This window comes from Simochromis diagramma, unplaced genomic scaffold (assembly GCF_900408965.1).
Source record: "Simochromis diagramma unplaced genomic scaffold, fSimDia1.1 OVJJ01000216.1, whole genome shotgun sequence".
NCBI lineage: Eukaryota > Metazoa > Chordata > Actinopteri > Cichliformes > Cichlidae > Simochromis > Simochromis diagramma.
Genome location: NW_024386883.1, coordinates 2,570,485 through 2,597,127, shown reverse-complemented (window position 1 = coordinate 2,597,127; position 26,643 = coordinate 2,570,485). Strand labels below are relative to the sequence as shown.

The 26,643-nt window shown below is 42.2% G+C and overlaps 2 protein-coding genes across 3 annotated transcripts; one reads left to right on the top strand and one right to left on the bottom strand.

Moving 5' to 3' along the window:
• Window positions 1–3,619: 3,619 nt before the first annotated feature.
• On the top strand, window positions 3,620–20,791 carry phldb2a (pleckstrin homology-like domain, family B, member 2a). Of its 2 annotated transcripts, none has more exons than XM_040032992.1 (17): window positions 3,620–3,762; window positions 6,223–6,297; window positions 7,141–8,091; window positions 8,225–8,557; window positions 12,224–12,358; window positions 12,960–13,097; window positions 13,319–13,465; window positions 14,235–14,345; window positions 14,425–14,514; window positions 14,597–14,734; window positions 15,438–15,537; window positions 16,486–16,681; window positions 16,785–16,875; window positions 16,962–17,108; window positions 17,229–17,448; window positions 17,586–17,671; window positions 17,833–20,791. In XM_040032992.1, the coding sequence occupies exons 3-17, from the start codon at window positions 7,915–7,917 to the stop codon at window positions 17,971–17,973; spliced, it is 2,250 nt and encodes a 749-aa protein (XP_039888926.1). In that variant the 5' UTR covers window positions 3,620–3,762; window positions 6,223–6,297; window positions 7,141–7,914; the 3' UTR covers window positions 17,974–20,791. The 2 variants fall into 2 exon arrangements, with proteins under 2 accessions (XP_039888926.1, XP_039888925.1); XM_040032991.1 differs by having other exon boundaries at window positions 16,483–16,681.
• A 521-nt stretch (window positions 20,792–21,312) lies between these two features.
• si:ch211-244c8.4 (mucin-2) lies at window positions 21,313–25,818 on the bottom strand. Its single transcript, XM_040032990.1, has one exon. The coding sequence runs from the start codon at window positions 25,523–25,525 to the stop codon at window positions 22,310–22,312; it is 3,216 nt and encodes a 1,071-aa protein (XP_039888924.1). The 5' UTR covers window positions 25,526–25,818; the 3' UTR covers window positions 21,313–22,309.
• Between the last annotated feature and the right edge of the window lie 825 nt (window positions 25,819–26,643).

Genomic DNA, 26,643 nt, shown 5'->3' with positions numbered 1-26,643 from the left:
ATCTCAGTTTTTATGTGAATGATTCCACTGACAGTATGAGAGTGATACAAAACGAACAAATGAAGATAAAGAGAAAAGACGGTGGTAGAATTACGACTTCCAGGGAGAAAAGAAAAGTATTCAAAAACTGCTCTTTGATCGCTGATCTCTGATCTTTATGTCTGTTGGTTAAATTCTACACAATATTACACAAAACAACACAAAAAAGGTTTGATATAGCTTATCAACTAACATTAGAAATTGGTAGCGGTCAAGCGTTTCTGATGCGTTATTTCCCGTTCCTGATACAGCAATGGAGAGCAGAACAGACTCACATAGGTGTAATGGAACAGACCCTGTTGAAGCTGGACATCACAAAGGTCTGAACACTGCTGCTTCATGCATAATCCGACACGATGGTGCTGATCGTAACAGAGAACCAGCGCAATCGGATGCGCAGGATGAACTTTTAAGGAGTGTGCCAAATGTAGATGAAGACTCTAGTGTGACTTCACTGCCAGACACTAAAGAAGAAGAAGATGAAGAAGAAACACCTTTGGACGGGAGTGATGGGCTACAACCCAGTAACCTGCAGAGGGATGGATTTGAAAATACTAAGCCTGTACTTTGTATACCATAAAAGTGCATTTACCAACTGTGATCCATGTTAGTGTTTGGAAATCAATGAGCATCAAGTGGTGGAGCAACACACACACACACACACACACACACACACACACAGAAAGGTGATCCAGATCAAACTGGTAAAATTCAGCATGTGTCTGGTCATATTATCATCTTCATATAGTACCTGAATCATGCTGTCTAAACTATGATTGAACTTTGAGTTTGTGCTTTTTTCCCCTTTGGCTTTAAAATAAAACAAAGTGCCTATACTGGGCTCACCTTTGTCTGGCTTTTGATTTATTCTACATATCACATCACCAAAACATACAAGCTCCATGTCCAAAAAAGTTGGGATGCTGTGTAAACACAGTTTACCATGCCATCCACAAATGCAGGAAAAAGCTCTATCATGCAAATATGTGAACTCGGTCAAAGCTCAACTAAAATAGACTAAGGTGGAGAGCTGGTCGGTGGTCAGCTGAAAACGAAAATTTAAATTCATTTTTGCAAACATGGACGCAGTGTTCTCTGGGCTAAGACAAGAGAGACAATCTGTCTTGCGATCAGTATTCAGTTCCTGCATCTGTGACGTATGGAGGCAGATTAATGCCTGTGAAACTGGCAGGTGCTGGAAAGCCATCATCAATGCCGAAAGGTATGTACAGGTTTTAGAAAATATGCTCCCGTCCAGATGATTTCTGGTGCTGAACTGGCATACAAGCAGTCAAAATCTTTCACCAGCTGGAAACATTTAGCATTGAGTAAAATACAACATAGAAGATCCAACGCTGTTGATAAAAGAAGAGTGGATGCTTTTCAAAATAACATTGTTTCTTAAAATGGTGCATTTCCTAAGTTTAAACATTTGATGTTTTCTATGTTTGATTGGGACTCAAATACAGTTTTGTGAGTTTTGAAAATCATCCTGAAGTTTGGACTCAGGGTTGTATACAAATATTAAATATACTGGTTATTTACGAGACCAACAGAATTCTGTGTCTGTGCAGACGGTGGACTTGAGCTTGGTTTGTGTTATGGTCGTATTGCAATATGAACATGGACATGATTTAATTGTTTGCATTGTACAATGTCACACTGCCTAAAGACGTCTGGACAACCCGCCTTCATTACACCACAGCCACTTAATTATAAGCTTGGTGGCACAACAAAGACGGGCGTCTTGTTTTGCGGTTTCAATCGGACCTTAAACCAATTTTCGAATTAAATGGACGTTTTCCATCTAGATAAGCAACCCAAACAGCTGTGATGTGGGTCACTTTAGGGCCCACATCCTGCTGCTCAGATTAACTTTACTCGGGTCACTCCACAGAGTGGTTGTGGGAGGGTTTCATTTTTTCATTAGCGGTTACACAAACTCCTCTGAGTAAATCTACATTGTGCAGTTTTAGCATGTCAAAGTGTGTGATGGTTGAGATGGCAGGCTGGGGGTTTGCCAGCAGGCCAAATGACAGATTTATTTATTTACTACAGCATTAGATATCCAAGATATGGGGTTTGTAGAGAATAGGCAACTAGAATGAACTTTTCTATAAACATTTGTTGTTGTTTTCTTTATATATTTGTGAAATTGGAACAAAATAAAAGATCAATAGGGCTGAGGGATATTTCCTAAGAAACCAAGCTTAAGTGAATCAAATCGCTGCTTCTTATTCACCGAAACATGTGAGACTTTTTCACGTTATGACTCAGACCTCCCAAAAATCACCAGAGATGATCATACATCCACTCCCACAATCTGACACCAACTTCTTCCCTACTTTTTCCACAGCTTAGACTCCACAGAATGCCTTCATGCACGAGTTCAGTCTATAGTAAAAAAGAAAAAATTCTTACGCACACACATGTATACACACAGAGCCTGATGGAAATCTTTGTGTGGTTACTTTAAATCATACCTTTCTTTTGGACAGGAAGTGCCTTGTCATTCCATTGCTCTATGACAATAACATTTCTTTGTTAGTAATAAACTTGAAAGTTTTTTTTTTGTTTTAATGAGGCCCCTTTAAAGATTTACATGTGTCATTGCACTTTCCTGAAACTTTAAAGAATGCACGAGAGAGGGAGAGAGAAAGAGGCAGACAGACTTGCGAGTGTGCGTGTGCACTTTTAAGACAAAGACCCCGCCACAGTATCTGGAAGTAATCATCTCGTCCCGGCTGCGCTACACTCACAACCCCCTCCCTATGATGTAACCGGAGTTTTTATGCATGATGGTTCGGGATGGTTTTCAGTGAGTTTTAGGGGATTTCTTTTTGAAAAAAAACAACGACCATTTCATTCATTCGGGTCCCTGAAACTGCTGCTTCACTCTGTAGCCTACATTTTCTCATTGAATACCAAGATAAAATGTATGGAAGTGTTTCCCTCCACCAGGAATGAGATTATACAAACAGCAATTAAATCAGTAGGTATGCTCTGTGTTGCAGAATGGGTTTTTCACCCTTTGCCTGCACAGTTAGTTGGGAAGGGGGAGTGAGGTTGGCCCCATTTCAAACATAGCAATGGGGCCTCCTCCCGCCTCCACATACTGCTGAAACAACAATCTAGGAGTCAACATTTTTTTTTCTTTGTAACTCTTTTCTTTTCTGGAAAACGCACACTATGAAAAACCTCCTCTGTCTGAAAACCTAATGTCTAATTTTCTGTAAGCAGAAGGCCAGAGACCACTGGCAGGACATTTAATTAGTTTTACTTTGAAAGTGGAGAATCAGCACCATCACGTGACAAACGCAGCCTTGCAGTAATTCACTCCACGATGTCCACGATGGAATAATGAAAACATGATATTAATAATCAGGTCAGAGGTCAGAAACAGCTAGAGTCACTTCTGTCATCCCTCCTTGCTCATCAGCAATTCTCTATCTAACCAGAGAGGGGCAGCAACCGCGTCTGATGCTCGAAAGTAAACACACACTCCCCCCCCCCCCCCCCCCCACCCCCCACCTCTCCCTCTCTCCTGTGGAGGAGGATCTCAGCGGAGAGTTGAGGGTGGGAGGGGAGAGGGTCTCCAGCCTGGTCCTTTGTCATGGAAAGACTTTAGTGTGCTGTTTTAGACAGAGAGAGAGAGGGATTGAGTGGACTTCAGCTTCATCACTAAAAGATCCTATAAGTATGTAACGGGGACAGAAAGCAAAGGTCAGTCGCTTTTCTTTTCTTTTCCTTCAAATTTCGCTTCAGCAGATGCCAAACTGGCTGGTCGGTACAAAGAGTGATGCTCCTGGAAAGTCAGGCGGCTGTGTCAGACTTAAGGTTGCGCGTTGTTTCTGTTTGTTGTACATCTGTCTGCGTCTGTGCTTTTACATGCTTGGAATAAATAGACGTGTAAAGAAAAATAACTCTTGTAGGCTAAAAAAAAAAAAGTTTATCTTTATTAACTTAACGTTGCCAGAAAATGCTGCAGCTATTCAAAGAAAGTAGATGACAAAAACAGCAGTGGTTATCAGCAAGTTTCCAGACTACTCACCACAATCCCTGTAGGTACAGTGCGCTGTGAAATCAGGACATTTTAGTGATTTTTTTTTTATCATAGCAAAAAATAAAAAATACAATCAAATCTTCTTTTTATATTACCTTAACCTCAAAGTTAATGCTTTGGTTTGCTGGTCAGAAAACTTTGAAGATTTCCTATATGTTAAAACACATATTCTACGTTATATTCTGGCTCTTTGTAGACCCTCTAATTAGATGAAAATTAAACTAATTGTTAACTGCATGGGATTTCCCTTCACTTTTTTCCCTTGCATGGGAATAAAAATGACTGAGGCATAAGGCGACGGCAATTTCAGCACGTTAGGGCCTTAAAAAGCAGTGTGAAAGTATTCCTTTCCTTGTTGCCACACATTAGATGAAAGCCAGCTTATCAGTGGTCATTCCTCAAACTGTTTACATCTCCTTGTGTGTTTATGATCTGCACCTCCCTGCTGGCCTGCAGCCCGAGTAATGCAGTAAAAACTCATGCTCTTGACACGAGACAGTTTTTCTTTTAGGTCTGGAGAATGAACTCATACTGATTGATTGTGTCACTGTGTAAAAGGATACCCTGTTTCCTGTAGGCTCACTCTCCCTCTTCCTCCAGACAGCAGGAGCAGAAAATCTTGGATCAGCCATCTCTGTCTCACTCTGTGTCTGTGCGTGTGGATACAGGAAACGTCTGACTCTTTAAAATCCCTCGATAGTATCACCAGAACCAATAACATCCTTACTTTTCTGTGATCTTTGTGAGTTATGACCTGGAGCGAGGGGATTTGAAGATGGATTTCTTTCTTTTATTTAACATATTTTATTTTTGCCTTCCTTTTTCTTTTCCTCAGAGGAGAGCGCACATCTTTATCCCCCACTCCACCCCACTGGAAAAGCATGAGATTGAGGGCTGTGTGATTATGTTTATATAATTATCCAATCTACTCATTAGTTAGCCAATTAAATGTTTTTTCAAAGACATGCCAAAACCTATAATCCATCAAATTTTTTTTTTTTTTTTTGATTTTGTGCATTCAGCATGAAGTGAGTCTGGACTTCAAACTGTGTGTGATTGACTGGTCATGAGTCTGTGGCTGAAACACTGATTAAGACGCAGGGCACTGCTTTTCAGATTTGGTTTTTATTGGTGACAGAGGGCCAGACATAAAAACTTTCCTCTAGACCTGTTTTAATACTCAAGTCTTTAGGAAAGTTTTTACACGTCCTTATTTTGTGGCATTTTGAAGGATAAGTTAGCAGAGTGGTGACTTATTCTGTGGAATTTGTATTTTTTACGTGAAATATTAAAGATACAGTCCCTCCAACCTTAAAAAATGTAAATAATTTCAACCTGTGGAGCTCAGTTATTGCTTTAGCTGGTAAATTTTGGAGTTATCAGTTGCTATCAGGCCAAGGGGGAAAAAAAAAATTAAATAAATAAAAAATTCACACACATTTTGCAAGCAGGAACTATTTTCTCTTTTACCAAAATACAGCCACCGTCCATATTACTCAGCAGAAGAAAGCACGATAAGGTGTCGTGTTGCACATTAGCCATTCAGCCAAGCTTTCCTTTTAATAGATAGATGTGGGTGGCAGAAAGAAAAAAAAAAGAAAGTCTCCATGATTCAGTAGCTCATCTGGTTCATGCTCAGTGGAAAGTCACAGGTTAAGTAATTTAAGAAGTCCATAAAGAAAGTGGTAAGTTTTGTTGTCATTGGTTACACAAACCCTCATATCAGGACAAATAAATCATCATTAAAGTTTGACCAATTTTCTAGGAGGACTGGCCGATGGATGATGGACACCTCGCTCTCATTTAAGCCTGATAGTAACAATCTGTTACCATCATGATATTGTTTACATGATATTGTTTACAGTAAAGTTTCTTGAGCTTTTTGAGTAGCTGGGTCCTGATTTCTTATGTGAACACCAAAAAACATTTCTATAGCCAACATCTCCAAAACTGGAAACTTACTCAAAAAACAATTTAGATAAATAAACAGCAGTAAAAGCCATAAAAAAATATGCAAAGTATCTAACACAAGGAAGAATCTGGTTTATAGTAAATTCCTGTTTTTTATTTTTTTAGGTTTTTCATTGATGTATATTGATTGCCTCTCCTTTCATGCACAGGACAAAGCTAAATCAATGTGATGAAGAGCATGCTTCCCCAAAGGAGTGCTGTCGCCACACTGGGCTACAGCTCAGGTAAAACAACAACTGTATCATATTACTGATTACTACAATTACATTATTCAGAAGCGACACTAACAGGAAATGACATCATACAATTACATTTAATATTTATTACATGCCATTTGAATGGAATATGTTTCCACCTTTACAGAGAGAACAGAGTCGGCTGAATCACAATAAAGTGGACTATGAGTATTTGGTTAGCTTTCCTGGAGCAGCTCCGTATCTTTCCAGTCCATCCTCAAAGCTTCTGGGTTTCACTTAAAATGATATCTGAGTAAATGTGCATTGTGGAGCAGACGTCTGGACTATAATTTAGACACTGATCTGCTGGAAAAAATGCTGAGAATTTTATTTGAGTCTAAAGAGCGCAGTCATACTGCAGCTATTCATGCAGGGAGAGCTCACACGAGAAGCAGTGCACTTCACTATTTATTTCATTTTGCAGGAGTTATGAACATTCTTTCATCTCAAACAAACTCCCTAATATTTTGTATATTCAATGTCCGGTCACCCATGACTCAAGAACCACCCCCCTGGCACAGATATTTTGGGTGTCCTCTTGCTGCCGAGACTATGATGTATTCTGGCTGGTCTTGGTCCACCAGCATTCTTCCATTTTTAGAAGAAACTTAACCACTGATTGAGCCAGTGTTTGTATTGGGCTCAGAACTGTATGAGAGTACATTCTTTGCTGGTTTCTCTACCCCCCACTTACTCAGCACATATGTGATAGCCCTTCTTTTAAGCTGAGCTGCTGTTTATTGTATTGAAGTACTTAAACTAACTTGACTGCTTTATGTAGGCCAAAAATAGACTGGCTTTCATGGTCTCTCAATTTTCACTTTTTTGCAGACTGTGTGAAGATTGAGCACAGCAGTGGCGGCTCAGTGGCTGGCACGATGCTGAGGGGCTCCCGCTCGAAAGCCGAGCTACAGGAACTCATGGAGACGCTGCAGCGCAGGAAGAGCGCTCTGGAGGCTAGTCTGAGGGCAGCAGAGTGCAGCCGCAAGTACTTGAGTACATCTGTAGGAACCCAGCCCACCAGGCCGCTGTCGATCCTCAGTAACACAGAGCGTCCCCCTTCTGCCGCTAGAAACATCTCTTACATGACCAGCAACAGCGTGCCGCCGTCACCTCGCCAAGGTGATCGCCAGCTAAGCTCTAATGGCTTGCTCCGTCACTCCCAGGCTCGCCACCAATCCCAAGACAGCTTGCTTCTCTCAAATGGAAGCTCTATGGTCTCCCCTTATGGGGAGTCCATACCACGTTCTCCCAGGGTCAAAAGCGGAGCAGCCAGTATGCCATCCAGCCCCAGAATGACCCGCAGGCTCTACTCACAGGGCAAAGCTTCAGGAGACTCCCGTCAGAGGAAATACTCCACGGGCTCCCTCAACAGCCTGGGTATGCACAGCCGTTCTCTGCCACGGCTTCACAATGCAGCAGATCCACCTGCACTGTCACTGCCGTTACGCCACTCAGTAGGTTCCCACCGAGTGGTCTCTGCAGGAAACCGGCGCAGTCTCTCCTCTCTGGAGCAGCCTCCAGATGTGACAGTACCAGCCAGCATGCCCAGCACACCCAGGAGGGCTAGCCTGGCCTCTCTGAGCTCTATGGGAGTAGAGATTGATGGGACAGGGGTTAGATCTGGGCATCGGAGAGAGGAGGTTGTCCTTTGGGAAGAGTGGTTTGAGTCCGGGACAACGGGTGGGCAGCATCACCTCTCTGAATGGCAAAGAGGAGCTCAAAGACTACCACCAGCATCAGAGAGATGAGCGACTCAGGGAGCAGAAAGTGCAGAGATTAGTGAGTTCTTTTTACCCAAATTTGTGCACTTTTATTTCACTTTAACAATTTATTCATACACCTGTCTGAAAATGTAATCAGTTCAATATTTTCCTAGAATAATTTTAACCAAATATCAATCAATTATCTGCAGGAATGCCAGCGTCTAGAGACCATCTTAAACCTGTGCACTGAGTTGGGACAGGTAGCGAGAGAGCCAGCGGGATCAGCTGTTTCTGACCTGCAGAAGATCAATAAGGAGCTGGAGAAGCTGCAGGTGTCGGACGATGACTCAGTGTTCTCCGACTCTCCGAGCAGCACAGCTCAAGAGAGCTGCTTTGGAGCCAAAGCCAGAGACTTCCAACTCTCTGAGGAGCAGCAGGCCAGCCAGCGTCAGCAGAGCGGCTATAGAGAGGCCAGATCCCACTCACCTGCTATCAGTCTCAACAGCAGTGCACCCTCGCCTTCTATGCATCACAGAGCCAAAGTAAGTCCAAAGAACCCGTTCTCTTTTATAAGCACAAGTTTAGGAAAAAGAAATAATATAATCTAGAAAATGATGGTATCAACTGAAGTATTCAGAAAGAATAAATCTACTTGTTGTTGTGCAGTTTTCATTATTATTATTCTTGAAGTATCTTGTAGTTTGTAACATGTATGATGGAGTTCAGTGGTACAGTTTTGTCCTTCTAGTAGTCAGGAGGTCGGAAGAGTCTGAGAGAAAAACTACTGGAATTTTCTAAGGAGAAATTTACATAAATAAGAAAAGACTTCCTTTGTTTTTTGGTTGTATGAAGTCATACAAACTGTGGGGGTTACCCCACAATGATATAAAGTTAATGTCACATTGCCTACAGTGGATGAACATCCAAACTCTAATTTGCAGTCAGCATCATATCCACACTTTAATGAGACGCTGCATGAATATTCTGAAAAACTATATTGATTCAGGTGTAGTTATAGCTTTTGTCTACTTCTGCTACACTTACACACTAAGTGTAAGCAGATTTCACTGTTTCCCAGTGGTAAATATTAATGAGGTTGTGAAGCAGGGCTGGGAACTTGTATTTTCCCATCGGGCCTCATGAGAAACTGAAACTCTTGTGGCTGCCGCACCAATAAGCTGGACTCAGTTCTGCTAAGTATTAATTTGATCTCTTTATAAGTTTATTGATGTAGCCCCCCACAGCAATCCCAGTTTGGGAAAATGAATTTCCCACCTTGGCAGTAAGGTAATTTATTTTTCTCATAAATCTAGGACTTGAATGTCAGAGAGATGTTTCTTGCAAATTTACTGCTGTAATTTGGTAAATTTGGTAAGTTTTTTTCTTTGAATCTCCATTACTTTTAAGCGTGCTTCCTGGTGTTACTCCACAACTAGCCTTTGGAGTTAAGGCTTTTAGCTAACAAGTTAGCAAACAGTTATCTATCAAGCATAGAGGGAGCTAAATTTAGGGTATTTTTCTGGTCTCTTGATGAATTTTTAAAAGTTTAAAAGTGCATCTTTTTTGGCATCTCATCTCCTAAATATGTGAATATTTATATTGAACTACATGTTCATCTGTTACTTGCTAACGCTACTTCTTTGCTAACTTTGTTGCTAAGCCTGTAGCTTACTGAAGGTTTATTAGAAATAGCTTCAGAACCTAAAGTAGCACTGTTGGTTGGCAAAAGGCCTTTTTAACCAGTTGGAAGACTCCTTCATGCCCCTGGTACATTTGAACTTAAAAGCTCATCTTCTCAGTAACTGTAACTACACAATGAAAGGTGAGAGAGCTCTCCCTCCCTCCTCTCCCTTCGGCTTAATTTTAGAGCACACTGGGTGGCTGTAGCTCAGGCGGTAGAGCAGGTCATCTACTGATCGGAAGGTTGGTGGTTCGATTCCTGGTTTCCCCTAGTCTGCATGCCAAATATCCTTGGGCAAGATATTAACCCCAAATTGCTCTCCGATGCATCCATCGGAGTGTGAATGTTACTTAGAAAGCACTTAGAACAATGTGCTTGTGTGAATGCACAAGTTGTGTAAAGCGCTTTGAGTGCTGAAGAGTAGAAAAGTGCTATATAAGAACCAGTCCATTTACCATTCACTATATTTACCTGTTATGAAAATTGATCACTTGCTTTAAAAATTTGTCACTTGGTGAAAAGAGAAAAATTGTATTACTTTATACTAACAGAATAAACTAACAAGTTCTTGCAGGTTGTCGATTGTAATAATGAGTGGTACATTTGGACAAGGACCCTAAAGCTATTTATCTTTACCCTGGTTACTTCCTGGATGACTTTCACAGTGACTGAGGAGCGAACACACCACTTCTGTGGAATGCAGTTAATCTGACTCCTGATTGCTTGTTTATCTTTGTCCGTTTATATATCAGAGTGCTTTTTTTTCAATCCAAGTTTTCCCATCCCACATTTCCTCCAAACTTCATTTAAAACCTTGTTTTAAAGTTTTCTAGAGATACCAAATATTTGTATTTGAACTCTGTTGAAAGAGTACATAAAGAAATGAGGGGTGGGTCAAAGTTTTGAGCTGCCACCCATTTCTTTATGTTTCGCTTCCACAGAGTCAGACTCGCTTGTAATATTTAAAGTTGTCTCGAGCTGTTTTGAATAGTTCTCCAGGGTTTCTCAACTTTGAACACTGAACTCTGAGCTTTGAATGTCCTTCAAGAAGCGTGGAGAACTTTTCCTCTGTTTTTGCCTTATGTCTGTACTATATTTCTATATGCCGTATGTTTGCAGACATTTCTGCACCTATTTCCCATTTTACTAGCAACGTATATAGAAATAAGTAAGTGGATCAAGACCAACATGCACAGTACTGCATGACAAAATTGTGTCAGAGCTTTAAAAAATGATGTGTGCAGTCCCCCAAACTTTAAGGAAGGATAATTATAACAACTATTAGGCATTCTATTATAACTACTGTAACTGTGTGCTGATAGTTTCAGTTTATGTTTATGTGGGTTGTTCAGACATAAACATAGAAATCACAGTTACGCACAATCCTCTCACAGCTTTGGTGTTTTCTCTCACTACTATTTTATAGATGTGTTGCAAACTAATAACCAGATGAACATGTTTAAGGTACAAATATAAAAGAAATCAAATATATCAAATACTGGAGTTTAGGCTCCCAGCCAGACCACCGCTTCTAGGCCAGTTTCTTTTCCACTCTCGAGCAGCAACAACCTAGGGTTGTGTCTGGTTTTAATGAAGAAGTCCTAGTTTTGTTTCAGTCATTCAAATTGTTGGGGGGGAGAGACAGGAAATGACTTTATCCCACAGAGCATTAGCATGCGCATATGTGTGTGTGTGTGAGTGTGTGTGCGCAGCTCTGTGCAGTTGTGTGATTGGAAGAATGCTAGTGTATATGTGTGGCAGAGCCATGCGTTTTTCCAGATGTTTTGAACTTTCTGCTGAGGATAAATGGATGGAAGATGTTCCAAAAAAATGTAATTATAATTAACCCAGGTAATGTAGCAGATCCAGCTGTCATGTAAACACACGGTTATAAAATTAGGTTTCCAAGTTGATGCTATTATTTTCTGCTATGTGTCAGTCGTGACAGAGGTTTACAGACTCCAAATACCCTCTCTGCCATCTCCTGCATTCCTCTGAGCTTTGTGTGCAGAGAGCACTCACAACCCATCTGGAAAACTAGAGCTGTTGTTCACATGAGCATCTGTCCAGAGAAAAAAATCAACATGGGTCCTTAAGGGAAGAATACCTGATATTACTGATATTACAGGATGTCTCGAATACACCTACATATGACTGTGAATGAGTGTTTGCAGGGTGGTGGTCGATGGTGCAGTATGTGGGAGTGCTTTAGCACGAGTGGTGGTGAAGTGCACTGATAGAGATTTCCATTACGGCCAGCGGAAAAGAATCCCTGCTGTCACTGATCCAGCTTGGATGAGTTAAAACAGCAGCTGCTGTCATCTAATTCAATAAAACCTGATTCTGCACGGAGGCAAAGTATATCAGCATAATTTACACAGCAAAAAGAGAGCTGTTGTTTTTTGTGTAATTGCATAAAGTCTCTTTTTCCATTTGATCGGGGACCTTTGTTTGTATATTTGTACTTACACAATGCGCAGCCTCCTGGAGAGCCGTGCATTTATCTGCGTTCCTGATGTCGTTACAGGCTTTGGAGAGCGTGCAGCTGAAACAGGAAGTAACGCACATAGAGGAAGAAAGAATCCAAGTTTTGAATAACATAGAAGAGCTCGAGCAGAAGATCAAAGACCTGGACAACCAGATGGAGGAGTCTCTTCGAGAGGTAGACGGCACAGTGCAGCACAAACACGAATAGTTCGTTCTTCATTTTAAAATATTTAGCTAATCCGCTTTTCTGGAGATGAAAGAACCTTTCAGACGAAGACATGTGCACATATAATACTCCTTACTCTATTTAATTGCTGGAGTGTTGATGGAGCAGCATGACAATACGGGATATATCCATGGAGGTCGACTGCAGGGTACTTTTAGTTGGAAGGACACATGTTTTAATTCTATACAAGCAGGTAAATGAATCTTAAATAAAAGTGTTAGGTGTTTGTGAGACTCAGTGAGAATTAAAAACTGGTGACTTTATAACTGCTGGATGGTCAGGGTCACAGATAGAGATGGAAAACACCCTGCTGTGGGCTTTTCTACATTTAAAACTAGGTGTTATTAAGAAAAGCTCATTGGAAAGTATCAATGGAAGAGTAATCATTGCTGATTAGAAATAATAAAGTTGTAAGTTAACTCAGGCTCCACAGATTAAAAACTGATGAAGCGAGCATCATGCTGAAATCCTGCGAATGTCCTATTCAGTGCACTAGTCCAAAAATGAGTCCAAAGGGACATTGTCACCCTTGCGTTGCTACTTCTTGCAGATGGAGGTGGAGTGTGCTCTGCTGGAAGGAGAACAAGAGTCGGAGATGGCCCAGCTGCAGAGGGATAAGGAGCTTCTGGAGCAGCTCAAGGGAAAAATTCACAATGTTGAGAAAATGAACCACACTGAGAAGTCACAGGTAAAAATGACAAGAAATGCAGTGAATTATTTCCTAGGGTTAGGTTTGTTATGAAATCTGAGAAGTATTTTTCTAGTATTCCACTAATTAGGATTTCAGTAAACTGAGCTAAAAAACAACAACTATACTTTGTATATTCATAGATTTCTGTTAAGGCAGTTTACCCAAAGTTTTACTCTTTCACATGGTTTGAATTTTTATGTTTCCTGGTTGCTCCTCAGGAGACTGAGGAGCAGTCAAAAAGTTTGGAGGACTTGGAGTTTCAGAAGCTGGAGAGAGAAATTAAGCAGGACGAGGAAAAAGAGAATCAGGGCCAAGAGCTGCTGCGAGAGATCGCAGACTGTCAGCGCCTTACTGTCACCCGCAAGGTACAACATGTGAAGTTATAGAAGTGTGCATGCTGCATGTGGTGCATGTATAACTCACCCGACATCGTAACACCCTAACCTGTATTTTTCTTCAGTAACTTTAATAACTGGGGGCCTTTTGGAGCACTGTGGCAGAATTAATCCTAACAAGTGTCCATATTCCTGTGTGGCCTACACAGGAATATGGACACTATCAAATAGCACGGCTTCTTTAAAAAAAACCATTTTATATTATTTTTCTAGAGGGACTCTGTTACAGATATTATATACACATAATGAATAGTGACTTTAAAAAGTGCATTTTTACACAATGGAAGGTAAAAAGCAAACACGTTTTTTTAGTGATGATTGTAAATTCGCTTTTTTTTCTGTATTTTTGTTGAATTTACTACACTGTGGTCTGTTGTCATTAATCTTACTGCAGGTTTTGCATGAAAATAAAGCTTCAAAATTATGAGATTTGCAGCACAAAGCATGAACTAATTGCAGGAAACCATCAATGGTAAGCATGCAATGCTGAAGGCCAACTGAACACTTTTTTTTATTGAGTATCAAAACCCAGAAAGGGCACAGGAACTGGGTAAAGATATTTGCTTATAAAGAGGGTGTAGTATATCCCAGAAACTGAACTGCCTTTATTAGAATTTTCTGCCTTACTTTCTCAATATCTCTGCATTGCTTTTTATTTTTACCGCGTTCTTCTGCCTCGCGCTTTGTGAACGCTGACATATGTAATGTGTACTAATGCTGCGCTCCTTATTTCTCACAGGAAAGACTCATGACGCTCAAGAAACAGTCATCTCAGATTACTTTACAGGCTCAGCAGGAACGGGAGAATTTCCAGAGAGAGAAGAACAATTTGCTCGTCATGCTTCAGAAGGTTTGAAAATTCTCTGAATGTTACAATTGTAAACACAGCCTTCGGTTTTATTTACTTAAAGAGTGCCTCATGTCTGCAGGAGAGAGAGAAATTGGTGTCTTTGGAAGGAAAGTATGCAGAGCTGTCTGAGGGGCAGACCTTCGCTAACAATCCTGTGGCCTTCAAAGAGGTAGGAGTCAGTGGCACAAACAGTGCAGCTTTTAATATTAAAAATCCTATTTCTCCTTTTCATTGCTCTGATTTCTGTGCAGCACTTGCACACTCTGAAGGAAAGACGAAGAAGCAGCAAGGAAAATTCATCACATCCAAATGACAGTCAACCTCATAAAAGGAGCCAGCAGCTGCTCACCACTTATGGCAGATCCCTCGGACGCACGCTTCCTCCAAAGGTCTTTAGGTTTTTTCAGAAAATCTGAGCAGACGGAAAAGGTTGGCTCAAACTGGAAGTTAATGCTTGCTCCCTCAGTCTGCTATGTTAAAGAGCACTTAGCGTGTCGACTTTTTAAAACATTTGCAGCGGTACTTTCAAAATGATTGTGCTCATGGAGATTCTGGCCTGCAGATGCTTTGCCCTAGTTATTTGTTTATCCCTTGAGAATGATCCACCCAAACAGGAATTCTCAGTTTCAGTCTGGGTTGCAACATCCATCCAGCTCATGAAGTATACATGAGAGAAGTTTGCATTTCTGTAAATGTTGAAGAATGAATAGAATAGAATAGAATTCAACTTTATTGTCATTGCACATGCACAGGTACAGGGCAACGAAATGCAGTTTGCATCCATCCAGAAGTGCTTTAGTGATATAAATATATTACAATATATATTAGCAATAATATAGATATGTAAGTATATTACAGAAATGGGTCTATTATGGTATGTTATAATGTACACGGTATGAAGTATGTTGTGAATATTCTATAACTATAAGTATGTACAGGCTGTAGTGAGTACAAGCTATGTACAGGATATGAACAGGATATAAATGTGAAAAACTATACAGAATATGAAATAAATAACTTTACAGAAATCTGAGATATGCAGCTATACAATGCAGTCCTAAACAGCACGTGTGCTCTTGTTTCCCTTCTCAGCCTCACCTTCCTTTGTCCCAAAGCTCAAGCTGTGGCAGTGTCATCCCACAAGGCTTCTGCTTCTCCCCTCGGGAGGTGAACCTTCGCCGCTTGCCCAAGAGTGAGTCACACTGTCCCGTCTCATCTGTGTCAACCTCTTGGTAGTAGTTGTAGTAGTAGATCGGCTCTGCTCCTGGGGCTGTATGACTGTGAGGTCAGGAAATGCTGTGGTCCTTTGAAAATCTGTGTCACTGCACAAAGCAAGATACATTTAGTCTAAAACTGATGTTAAAAAAAACACAGAACAGAAACGCTACATTATACAAGAAAGAAAATTGGGATTTTTAGCTTTGTTTGTTTCAAATCAAGAAACAAATGCAAATATCTTTAATGAAAAAACCGAAATTACAGCATTTTTGCAATTTTTTGCATCAAGGCAGTGATAAAATAATCATAAGATGCAGTCTGTCTGCTCTCAGTTTGCCTTTGAATGGGGTCGAGTTGGCAGTTATGGCACATCAAAAATTGTAAATATGTTACACTTACTACCTACATTCTGCCAGAACCTCATAGATTTGAAAAAGAAATTCATAAACTCATCTACAAGTAGTGATGGGGACAGGTTAACTATAAAAGGACTCAGGAGCTCAGCAAGCTTGCTTTTATATAGGAATATAACCAGAATACAACGAGTTGAGCCAAGTGCAATACTGCAACGATACGTCACAGACGAGCTGCACTCATCAGCACAGACTGACTTAGATTGATTGCAACGTGCTGGCAATCTGTCTGCATTTACAAATTAGACAGCAATTATTTGCAAGCCTTTGCCAAACTGTCTGAGAATGATTACAGGCAGTCTGAGTCAGACCACATTTGTTAGGTTACCACCAGGTAACCTGTGCAATTGCCTATTTTTACTCTGATTACTCTGTTTTTATAAGAGCTAATCCTGTTTGGCCATGTAGTTAATGCATTGCAGCTCTTTGGATGTGATTTTGTCTGTTAACAAACATGTGTCCTGATGGTATTTTCAGTTTGTTATTTTAATATTTTCTTCTGTCAGCAGGCAACAGCCACGCACATGTAAATGAAGACAGGCAAAGACAGAGTGATTTTTGCAACAGGTTGGTCTCTGAGCCCAACGTCTTCCTGGACTCTTTCTCTTACCCGGACAACAGCCAGACGTCAGACACCATCAGCGTGGACAGCTCTGACAGCCTGGAAACCAGCTTCTCTGCCTGCTCCCCAGACAACATCTCAAGGTTAGAGACAGGAAACACGATGAGCTACACATCAAAGGAAGTTTCTTCTTTCTTTGATAGTTCTATTTGTTACTGACAGCTTGTATTTTCCATTTATTATCAGTGCCAGTACCTCCAATATGGCAAAGATTGAAGAGATGGAGCGTTTGCTCCGCGAGGCCCAGGCCGAGAAGCTGAGACTCCTCGAGCATCGAGTACTGAGCCAAATCTAACCTAAATTGTAACCTTGCATGTCGGATGTGTGCATTTTATTATAAATGTAATTTACTTATATGTGCAGGAGCGGGAGATGGAGATACGCAGGCAGGCTCTGGAGGAGGAGAGGAGAAGAAGAGAGGAACTGGAGAAACGGCTGCAGGAGGAAACAAGCAGGAGACAGAAGCTTGTGGAGAGAGAGGTGAAGCTCAGAGAGAAGCAGAGATCACAGGTATTCACAAAAACTCACGAGAAGATGTTGAAATCCAATCTGTAGTTCACATTAGCTTCGTGTAACTACATTTCAGATAAAGACGAGTAAAATGTCTACTTTCATCTAATTTTATCGCAGTCCCGACTGTTGACAAGATACCACCCAGTAAGAAAAGACGACTTTGATCTTCACGGCCACATTGAAGCAGCCGGACACAACCCAGATGCCTGCTTCCATCTGGCCATCACTGACAAAACCTGTCGCGGGTTCCTCGTCAAAATGGGAGGAAAGATCAAGACGTGGAAGAAGCGCTGGTTTGTCTTTGACCACAATCGCAGGACACTCACTTACTATGCAGGTGAGTATCTTTCTTTTAGGTCTCTACTTTGATGTGCAGCTTTTTTGGTGCGACAAAGTTGCTGCAGCAATGGCTGTAACTTTGAGCTACGCTAGGATACTTTGACACAGCAGTTCTGTTTATACTCCCGGCTGCAGACAAACACGAGACCAAGATGAAAGGCGTCATTTACTTCCAAGCCATAGAGGAGGTGTACTATGACCATTTAAAGAATGCACACAAAGTGAGTCCGTTTACATGCGTGTGTTTGTGTATCCGTGGCATTTTACCACGTGGCATTGTATAGTATTGACACCTGTTTGTCCTTTTTTTCTCCTCCCCCTCTCCTTTACTCTGTATTATTTGACTTTTTTCTCAAAAATGACATTCACTTCCACACACAAGAGCCCCAACCCCTCGCTGACCTTCAGTGTGAAGACCCACGATCGGGTGTACTACATGGTGGCTCCGTCCCCTGAAGCCATGCGTATCTGGATGGATGTTATTGTAACCGGTGCTGAAGGACACATGCACTTCATGGTCTAACAGAGCTACAATTATTGTTTGCTAGGTTACCTAAAAAAATTTAAGCTTCAGTTTACACTTGAAGTTGTCTACAAATGAGCTTGAGCATAACTTCTGCTCAAATACAGACTTTGTAATGTAATCTTGTATAAGTAGATCAAAAGAAGTGGCATGAAAGTTTCATAATCAAGCTGTTTACTTCTTTCAGCACTTAAAACTGTAGCTGTTGCATTTTCCAGTTTTTCTTTCCGCAGTACGCTCTTCCTGTTTAATCAGCTACCCGTCTAAACTGCGGTACACCCTAATGCTGCTTCACTACAGATGTATGGCTGTCCAACAGCTTCCTGTAAACTGTGGCCACCTCTTGCTTTCTTCCACCTGCAGTCTGGTTGCACTCCGCCTTTAGTCAGACTGAAATTTTTTTCCTCTGAATGTCGACTCTGATGTATTACTTCGATATCGTCACTAATATTCAATTATTAGCATACTGCATTTTAAAGTCAGTCAGTTTGAATGCTGCTGCCAGCGTAAGCTCACTTATGCTTACGTGTGGGTCACTTCCATTTAAACGAACAAACCATTTTTCTTCACACATGCAAATTAAATTTGTGAAGGATTATCGTAGGCACTTTGTGACTTTATTGTTTTAAGTTATTAGCAATTTTAGGCAAATATTTGACTCCTAGAGGCAGAAAATGACCACAGTGCAGTTAGATTCCTCTGTCTGTAGCTGTGGCTGCAGGCCTGACGTGAATGAAGCCATGTCGTGCAGCGGTGATGCTGTATGTGCTGCATCACCCACGTTCCTCACACCTTTCACATCTGCATTTTCACCAGCAGAGGTCCTCAGCGAGCCCTCAGACTGGAATGACGTAATCTGCTCTGGCCAATGTCACTTAGTATATATGAGTAATTATTGAAAGCTTTAATAATCTACATGTTTAATCTAATCTGTTTACTTGTAAAGCCTAGTTTATCGTGCTAAAACAAATGACAGGTTTTTTTAATGTGTTTAATATTTGACGTATTCTCTGGCTGTGTTTGATAATCAAAGATCACTGTCACACCAGGTGACGAGCTGTCGGGTTACAGACTGCAGGGCTCACTGTAGAGTGCAGATCAGGCTGCAGAGCTGACAGTGTTGCAGGTGAAGTTGTTGCTTTTTTGGTTGATGCCTCTCTGTGACCAGAGGCGTTTGCCAGGTAAACATCTCATCCTTGTGCTGTTGTGCACTGTGTGAAACATAAGCCTTGAAACCCCCGAAATTACTGCATTTATATATACATATATATATTTTTATGAATACACTTCATATTTTATATTTTTGTTTATAAACAGTAACTCTATGCTACAGATTTTTATACTCAACGTGTGTGATAAATAAATAATTCTGATCATGAGTCGTATTGTTAAAGGTATATTGTTTCTTAATGTGGTGTCGCTACAGTACATGCAGCTTACACAGTAATGAGCATGTGAACCAAACTGATAAGAAACCAAAAAAGTGAATGGTTTTCAAATACAAAGGAGATTTAGAAAAGGCAAACAAATGAAACGTGTGTATTGCAATTAGCACCTGTAAATAAATACATAAAGGAACAAATATGAGAAGATAATATTGGAACACAACACAGCTGTTGCAGATATACTGCTAATGCCTCCAGAATGTCACTTAAAGTTCAGGAATTGTGCCATAAATTTTTTTTGGTGCTAAAAAAAAATTATTATTATTATAGGATATAAAATATTATATTCCACTAAATAACTTAGTGTAATTCAATTTTAAACCTTATAGCATCTAATAACTGGTCTTATGTGCTGTTCATGTGCTCATTAACGCACTCATGTTTGAAACCCCGCCTTCCAATACCACAGCCTTTTATTGGTTGACCTAGTGGGGTTGGCATGGAAACAAAGAATGAAGCATGCTAAATTAGGTTCTAAAGAGGCACGTAGCCTCTCCAGAGGCAGAAACAGACACACAAACACAGACACGCCACAGAAAGCCAGGTTGGCCTCAGTGCATTATGGCTGCTGTAGTTTGTGTTAAATAATTGAGGCGGGGGGGCCTGTCTTCAGAGATAGCGAGACTGTGTGCACGGAAACAGACAAAACAATCTGTATAAACACTGCGGCGACAGATCATACAACATAGCATAAAAGTATTTTCCACTAACACACACACACACCGTTGTTGCGCGGTGCTCTCGGCTGTTATCTTTCTCACTTACAGTATGAAATCCAGACTGCTGGATAATCATGTGAATGGATGCTGACACAAAGCAGCGTTCACGTACACAGGATCTCACCAGTGTTTTCCAGTGATGGAGAGCATAATGTCGTTATTACCTTGTCTCACAGTGCGAGCCTGCAACTCAATACCTCCTCAGACAGACGTGATTATAAATCTACAGACATTTATTTGAGTGTTTAAATCTCAGTGTGCAGGTGTTATGCCAGGAAGCAAACATGTGTTGGATCAGGGCCTTAGGGAGCAACTGTTCCTTTCTCAGGGAGACGTGTTGCCCTGGATAGCCTGCATCGACACCTGATGTGGTGCAATCCTCGTGTTTTTCTCTTCTCGGCCTGCGCCCTCTGGCTTTCAAAATCAAACAGAGGTCTTTTTGTGTCACCTCTGCAATCCTCATTTTGTAAATCAAAAGAACATTCAGCCTTTGCTCCCTCTTCGTAACGCAACAGTCCTCTTAACATCATCCCATGACTCAGATCAGTTTCCCATCCTTAACCTGGGGTTTTAACTTCATCTGCTATTAACCAGTCAAATTTTTCTTGCATTTTCTGTCTCCGTGCAACATTAATAAATGATCTTTGTTGCTCATTCCTCCTTTTTTTTTGGTAATAAAATTATCAGCAGTGATATTAAACTCCAAAGCAAATCATCGACTCAGTCAGAGTGGAATCATTCAGCATGTCCATTAGGTATGTTTTTACACTAAGAATAGCAATGACACACATTCCCAGACCCTTTTCCCTTTGATAATAAGGTAGGCTATGCATGTTAAGCGTTTTCCCTCGCAGCTGATTGGCCTGGCTCAGCTGGCATTCATGTGCTCACTATTCAGGTCAGTGAGCTTGGAGTGTGGATGATGCTGGAATGATGTGTCTGTGAGGACAAGCTGAGACTTGGCTGCAGTAAGATGGTGAAGATCAGTCAGGGAAAATATATAATATTACTCCCTCTCTTTGCTCTGATTCTTAGCCTTTACTTATATTTCAGATTTACACGTTCCTTCCGTATAATCCGAGTTATTTGCAGGCATGTGTTCGTATCTCCCCGTGTTAAAACTACAACAGTATGAAAAACGGTGTGCAGTTCACAACTTAAACAGATCCCACATGTTAGGTACTCATATTGTTTTATTGATTAAATAGGAAACAGGACAACATAGATGAGTCTCTACACAGAGATGCTGTTCTCATCCGAGTATAACTGGGACAGGAATAAAGATGTGCCAGTTCATGAGCTGGAGATCTCATCCCACCATCCTTTCTGTCCACAATGCCATTTTTAATGGCTGCTCTCCCCTGTCAATTTCATTGCGAGGAGTAATTTCCACTCTTTCAAACCACAGCCCCTCCCATAGTTCACAGTGAGATCTGAGTATGTTACATATGAGCAGGTGGACACACGGGCGCTGTACAGTTCAACATATTGTGCAAAAACTTCATGGCATGTTTTTTTTCTGCTACATACATCCAGAGAAAGGTGTGGAATGTAAAATTTGGTTGTTGCATTTATCTATAGAGCTCCTGCGGTTCATCTCCTGGCATAAATAAAAGGTAAAGGGATTGGTTATTATCAAAGAGACTTGCTGAAAAGAAAGACAAAAAAGACTTGAAGGTTCCTACAAAAAGTGGGAGTAACAAAAGTTAAAAGTACTGTAGAAAAGACTGAAAAAATTCTGACAGTCTGTAGGAAAAGCACCCTCAAAAAGGCACTCGCCCATGTTGTGTGAAAGGGTGTGTGTGTGTGTGTGAGAGAGAGAGAGAGAGAGACAGACTGTGTTCCTATGACCTTTTATCTCGCTCATCCTTTGTTACCGATGCTGCTTTGTGTTCAGGTGTGACCCCGAACCTTTCCTGAGTGCATGTCTAGGGTGGCTCAGCACCAAAGAGCCGGGCTTGTTGCTTCAGCTGCCCACGGGGATGTTTTGTGCTTGAGTGCTGTCAGTTTCCTTGACTCTGTTCTTGTTGCTTATGAAGTAGTGAAGCCAAGAGATGACAGAAAGACCAGCCAGGATTTACAGTATAGAATGCAAAGTTTAAAAAATCGTGATGTTGGAAAAAAGTTGCAGTCAGAGCAGTAATCTGCAGTTGACTGATTCAATCCACTGTCTTATTTCCTTATCTGGGCGCTGCCACCTGTGGCTGCAGGTTTAGTACCAGCTCTGCGGACAGGAACCTTGGACACGGGTATCTTAGTGCGAGGGGGTTCTTTAGTCTGAGGGACTTGGGAGGCAGTGTGAGTCTGTGCACCGTGCTTCACGGGGATCTTTGAATCACGCGCTGAACTGGTGAGAACTTTCTGGTGTTGGGGGTGCTGACTGTCCTCCTGGGTGTGTTTTGAGGTGGCTTCTGCAGCACTGATTTTATCTTTGTTTCCTGCATCATGTGAGTTAAAATGGGGTCTTTCTTCTTCTAGCACGGGTGTGGGCGGATTTCTGTTTGATTCCTCATCAGCATGTTGCTGGCTGTCCCGGACAGGTAGCCTGCCCACTCTGCTTCCTCCTACGACAGGGATTTTGCTCAGCCCTGATGCTTTGGCTTGTGTTCTCTTTTCTCTGGGGGGCTCTTGGAGGCTTGTTCGCGACTCCTTATGTGGTTCTTCGGTTTTACACGGTGCAGTCTGCACACCCTCCCCATTTGTGCCATTTGGACTAGCCAATTGGCTATCCACTGTTGCTAGTCCACTTCCACTAGACTTAGCAGAGGCTGGAGCTTCACTTGGCTGAGGTTTAGGGGTAGGAGGAAGAGAAGTGACAGGGCAAGGAGCACCAGGAGGTACAGGGTGGGCTTTTGGCTGAGAAACTGGAATCTGACCAGAAGTAGAAAGTGGTTTGGCTACAGAAATTGGGGCAGGAGAGTCAGTAGATACAGAAACTGGGATTTTAGCCAGGGCAGGTGGGGGTTTTGATTGAAAAACCTCCTGTTGGGCTGGAGCAGATGGATCTTTACTTGCAGATGCTGGGATTTGAACAGAGGTGGGAGGGGGTTTGGATTGAGGGACTTTTTGAGCTGGAGCGGGCAGATCTTTATATACAGTAACTGGGGGCTGAGCTGGGGCAGGAGGGGTTTTAGATTGAGGAGCCTCCATCTGAGCTGGAGCAGGCTGATCTTTACAGACAGAAAGTGGAACCTCAACAGGGGCAGGAGGGGCTTTAGATTGAGCAGGCTCCTTTTGAGCTGGAGCTGGCTGATCTTTATAGATAGAAACTGGGACTTGAACAGGGGCAGAAGGGGTTTTAGATTGGGAAATTTGCGGTTGAGCAGGAGCAGGTTGATCTTTAGATAAAGAAACTGGAATATGACCCAGAGCAGTAGATGCTGTAGAAACTGCTGCATGAGTAGCAAGTGCTGGGATTGGTGTGAGAGTAGGGGGCGTTTTATCTAACAAGACCGAGGCAGAGGTGGGTTTAGTCGCAGGAGGAAGCTTAGCTGAAGAAACTGAAGCTGGAGTTGTTATAGATGCAGGGCTGGGTTGGGTTTTAGCTGTGGGAGGACAGATATCAGGAGCAGTTACATGTGAGGGAGGGCTTTTATTTTGTTCTGTGATGGTAGAGGTGAGTGTAGGCTTGAAAAGGGCCCCAGATGCAGAGGCTGAGGTTGCAGCTGATGTGGGAGCTGCTGTTTTAGAGAGAGTACCCGGGTCAGGAGAAGATGGTTTTGTTGTAACTGTGCAGGCTGGTGATACTGTCACTGGGGTTTTAGAGTCTACTGTAACTGAGATTAGAGAAGGTTTGCAGGAAGTGCTAATTGAATTTGACTTAGCAGGGGGAGGCTGGGAGATAGCAACAGGGATGGGTGGGCTGTGGGTTATTGATGAGGGTTTGGTGGAGACGGGGGGTGAAGTAGCTACAAGACTGGGTTTACTTACAGAAGTAGTAGTTTGAGGAGGCAGTACAGTCTGTGAAGCCAGTTTGCTAGCTGTAGAGGTAAGAACTGGACTAACTGAGGGAGCCTTTACTACAGAGGCTGGGGTGTTTGGAGGAGCTGTGGTTGCTGTAGAGATGGACATCACTGTAGATTTACTTGTAATCACAAAGGAAGACGTTGGAGCTGAAAGGTTTGTTGAAGTTACAGGAAACGCTGAGGGTTTTGTTGTAGTTGGCGCCAGAGCTGTGATGGTTTTAGCGCTGACAGAAGGCTCAGAGGCTGGAGTAGAGTCTGAGCTCAGTTTGACTGAGGGAGTTGTCAGAGTGGAAGATTTGGTGAAAGTTGTGGTGGGGGTGGTGCTTGGCTTGGAAATGGGAGAAGAGGTTGTAGTTGTCTTCGACAGTGCAGTAAAGGGTTGGGGTGAAGTGGCAGTGGGGACGGCTACATGAGAAGGTTTTGCTGTGGAAGCAGTGCTGACTTTTGTGGGACTCAGCGGAAAGGAGATAGTGGGTTTGGAGAAGGGAGATGTGGATGTTGGCGTGACCTCAGTCACCACAGCGCTGATAGCACTGCTCGCTTTCCCCCACTCTGCTTCCACATCAGCCATGATGTCCCCACCCCCTGTGATGGAGTCAAAAGTCAGGAGAGACGAGATGTCCGCAAGCAACGAGCTCAGGCTGGTGTCCCCGGGCACCAGTGGTGGCTCAAGGGTGGGCGACGGCACTACATTTTCATGAGTTTTACTCACACTGCTTGTTGTTACCTGGGAAGTTGCGGTCTCTGGTGGGGATGGGGTTGCACTGTCCAGAGTTGTTGCACTCTTGACGTGCTCACGCCTCTCTGTTTCAGGGCTGTCCAGAGAGCGAGGCTGGGATTTGGGTGTGAGGGTGAGGTCCTCTTTGATGATTTCAACACTGTTGGCACGGGATGACATGAGGAGCGGACTAGGAGGGAGTTCCTCCTTCTCCTCTTTATCTTTCGATTTGAACTTAACATTTCCAAAGAGACCCTTCAGCCCACGACGCTGGCGACCCACTGGCTGGGACACGGTGTGGACTCGGCGGTCCCCCACTCCCCTCCTGCCACCCCTCAGCAGTGACAGGAAGCTGAGAGACTTGGCTGAGCTGGCTGAAGAAACGGAGTTGCGAGCAGGGGCGGCAGCCAGAACGCCATCTTCGCCGAGTTGCTCCTCCTCTGCCTGCTCCTTCTCTGCCTCGCTCACCTCCTGTCCCTTTTCCTTGTCCGGCTCCTGCTCAGAATCTGGCGCAGGACTCTCTGATAATCCATCTAGTGTTTTGCTCCTGTGAACAGGTGACTTGTTGTTTCCATCTCCTTTGCTTCGAATAGAAAAGATGTTACCTGGCTTGCGTTTGCCAAACAGCTTGAATCCTTTTCTGATTTTTCCACTTGGCTGCGATTCACAAGGTGGGGGGTCCATGTTCTCCGTTTGTACGTCCATCTTCTCTCTGCGTCCCCCTTTTGTTGTTGTATCCTCCTGTCAGCTGCTGCAGATTTTATTCCCCAGCCAGTGATGGAGCATTTATATCCAGACCTTTTTCTCCGTGTGTAGCCTTGCGCTACCTCCTCTGCTCTCAGTGTTTCTTTATCACTTGTCCGTATCCCTCCCTCCGTCTGTCTTTCCCATCCAGCCCTTTCTCCTCTATTTCTCCCTCAAAAGCCCCTCCCCTTTGGCTCATTTTTGTCTGGCTGCCCTCCCTGGTTGCCATAGCAACTGAGGGGCTAAGCAGCTTTCGTCAGCAATGCAGAGCCAGGGGCTGTCATCAACCCACCCTGAACATAGCTTTCTCTTCCTCTCTTCCTGTCTGATGACTCTGTTTATATAAACAGCAAAGACAAATGCTCCATTAATAGGGCCACATTTTCAATTCTCAATGATCTGGCTTTATATAAAACGTCTCATCCAGATTAGGGCAGCGTTACCTCTACATGCAGCCTAATAATTGGTTTGTGCTGTGGATTTGCCTTAATTCTAAATAAACTGGCCTCATTTCAATCATCTTCATCACCGCAACTCACACCAGTCTGTTAAATGTGTCATGAAGCTGTGATTTATGAATAGAAATTGACGTCTATTAATAATAATAAAGAGCAATAATCTTAGAATATAATTAGCATATTATTTGCCTTTCTTTTTCTTTTCATCTAATGTGTTGGATATGTGTTCAAAAAGCATATTTGTAACACCTTTTAGAAAACATTGAACCAACTGTAATCCTTTTTTATTTTATTCATATTTTTTAGTGGTGGCTAATTTTTTAAGTTTTTTAAAATCCCACTGAAAACTCGGGCTTGTTGGTATGACCTTTTGAGCGTCTTGACAGAGTCACCACCAGATTTTTGAGATGGCGAGAAAAAGGAGGGCATTAAACTCCGTGAAGCAACTGCTAATTCAACATTTAAATCTGTGTGATGGCCCTGAGTTATATAGACCTGCATGCCTTTTCTAATTTGCAAATGATGTATATTTATGAGGGGGAACTTGTTATGTTTTAATTATCACCGGGTTAATGAATTTAGTTTGGGCGGGCAGACTAGGGCGGCTCCTTGTGGCTGCTC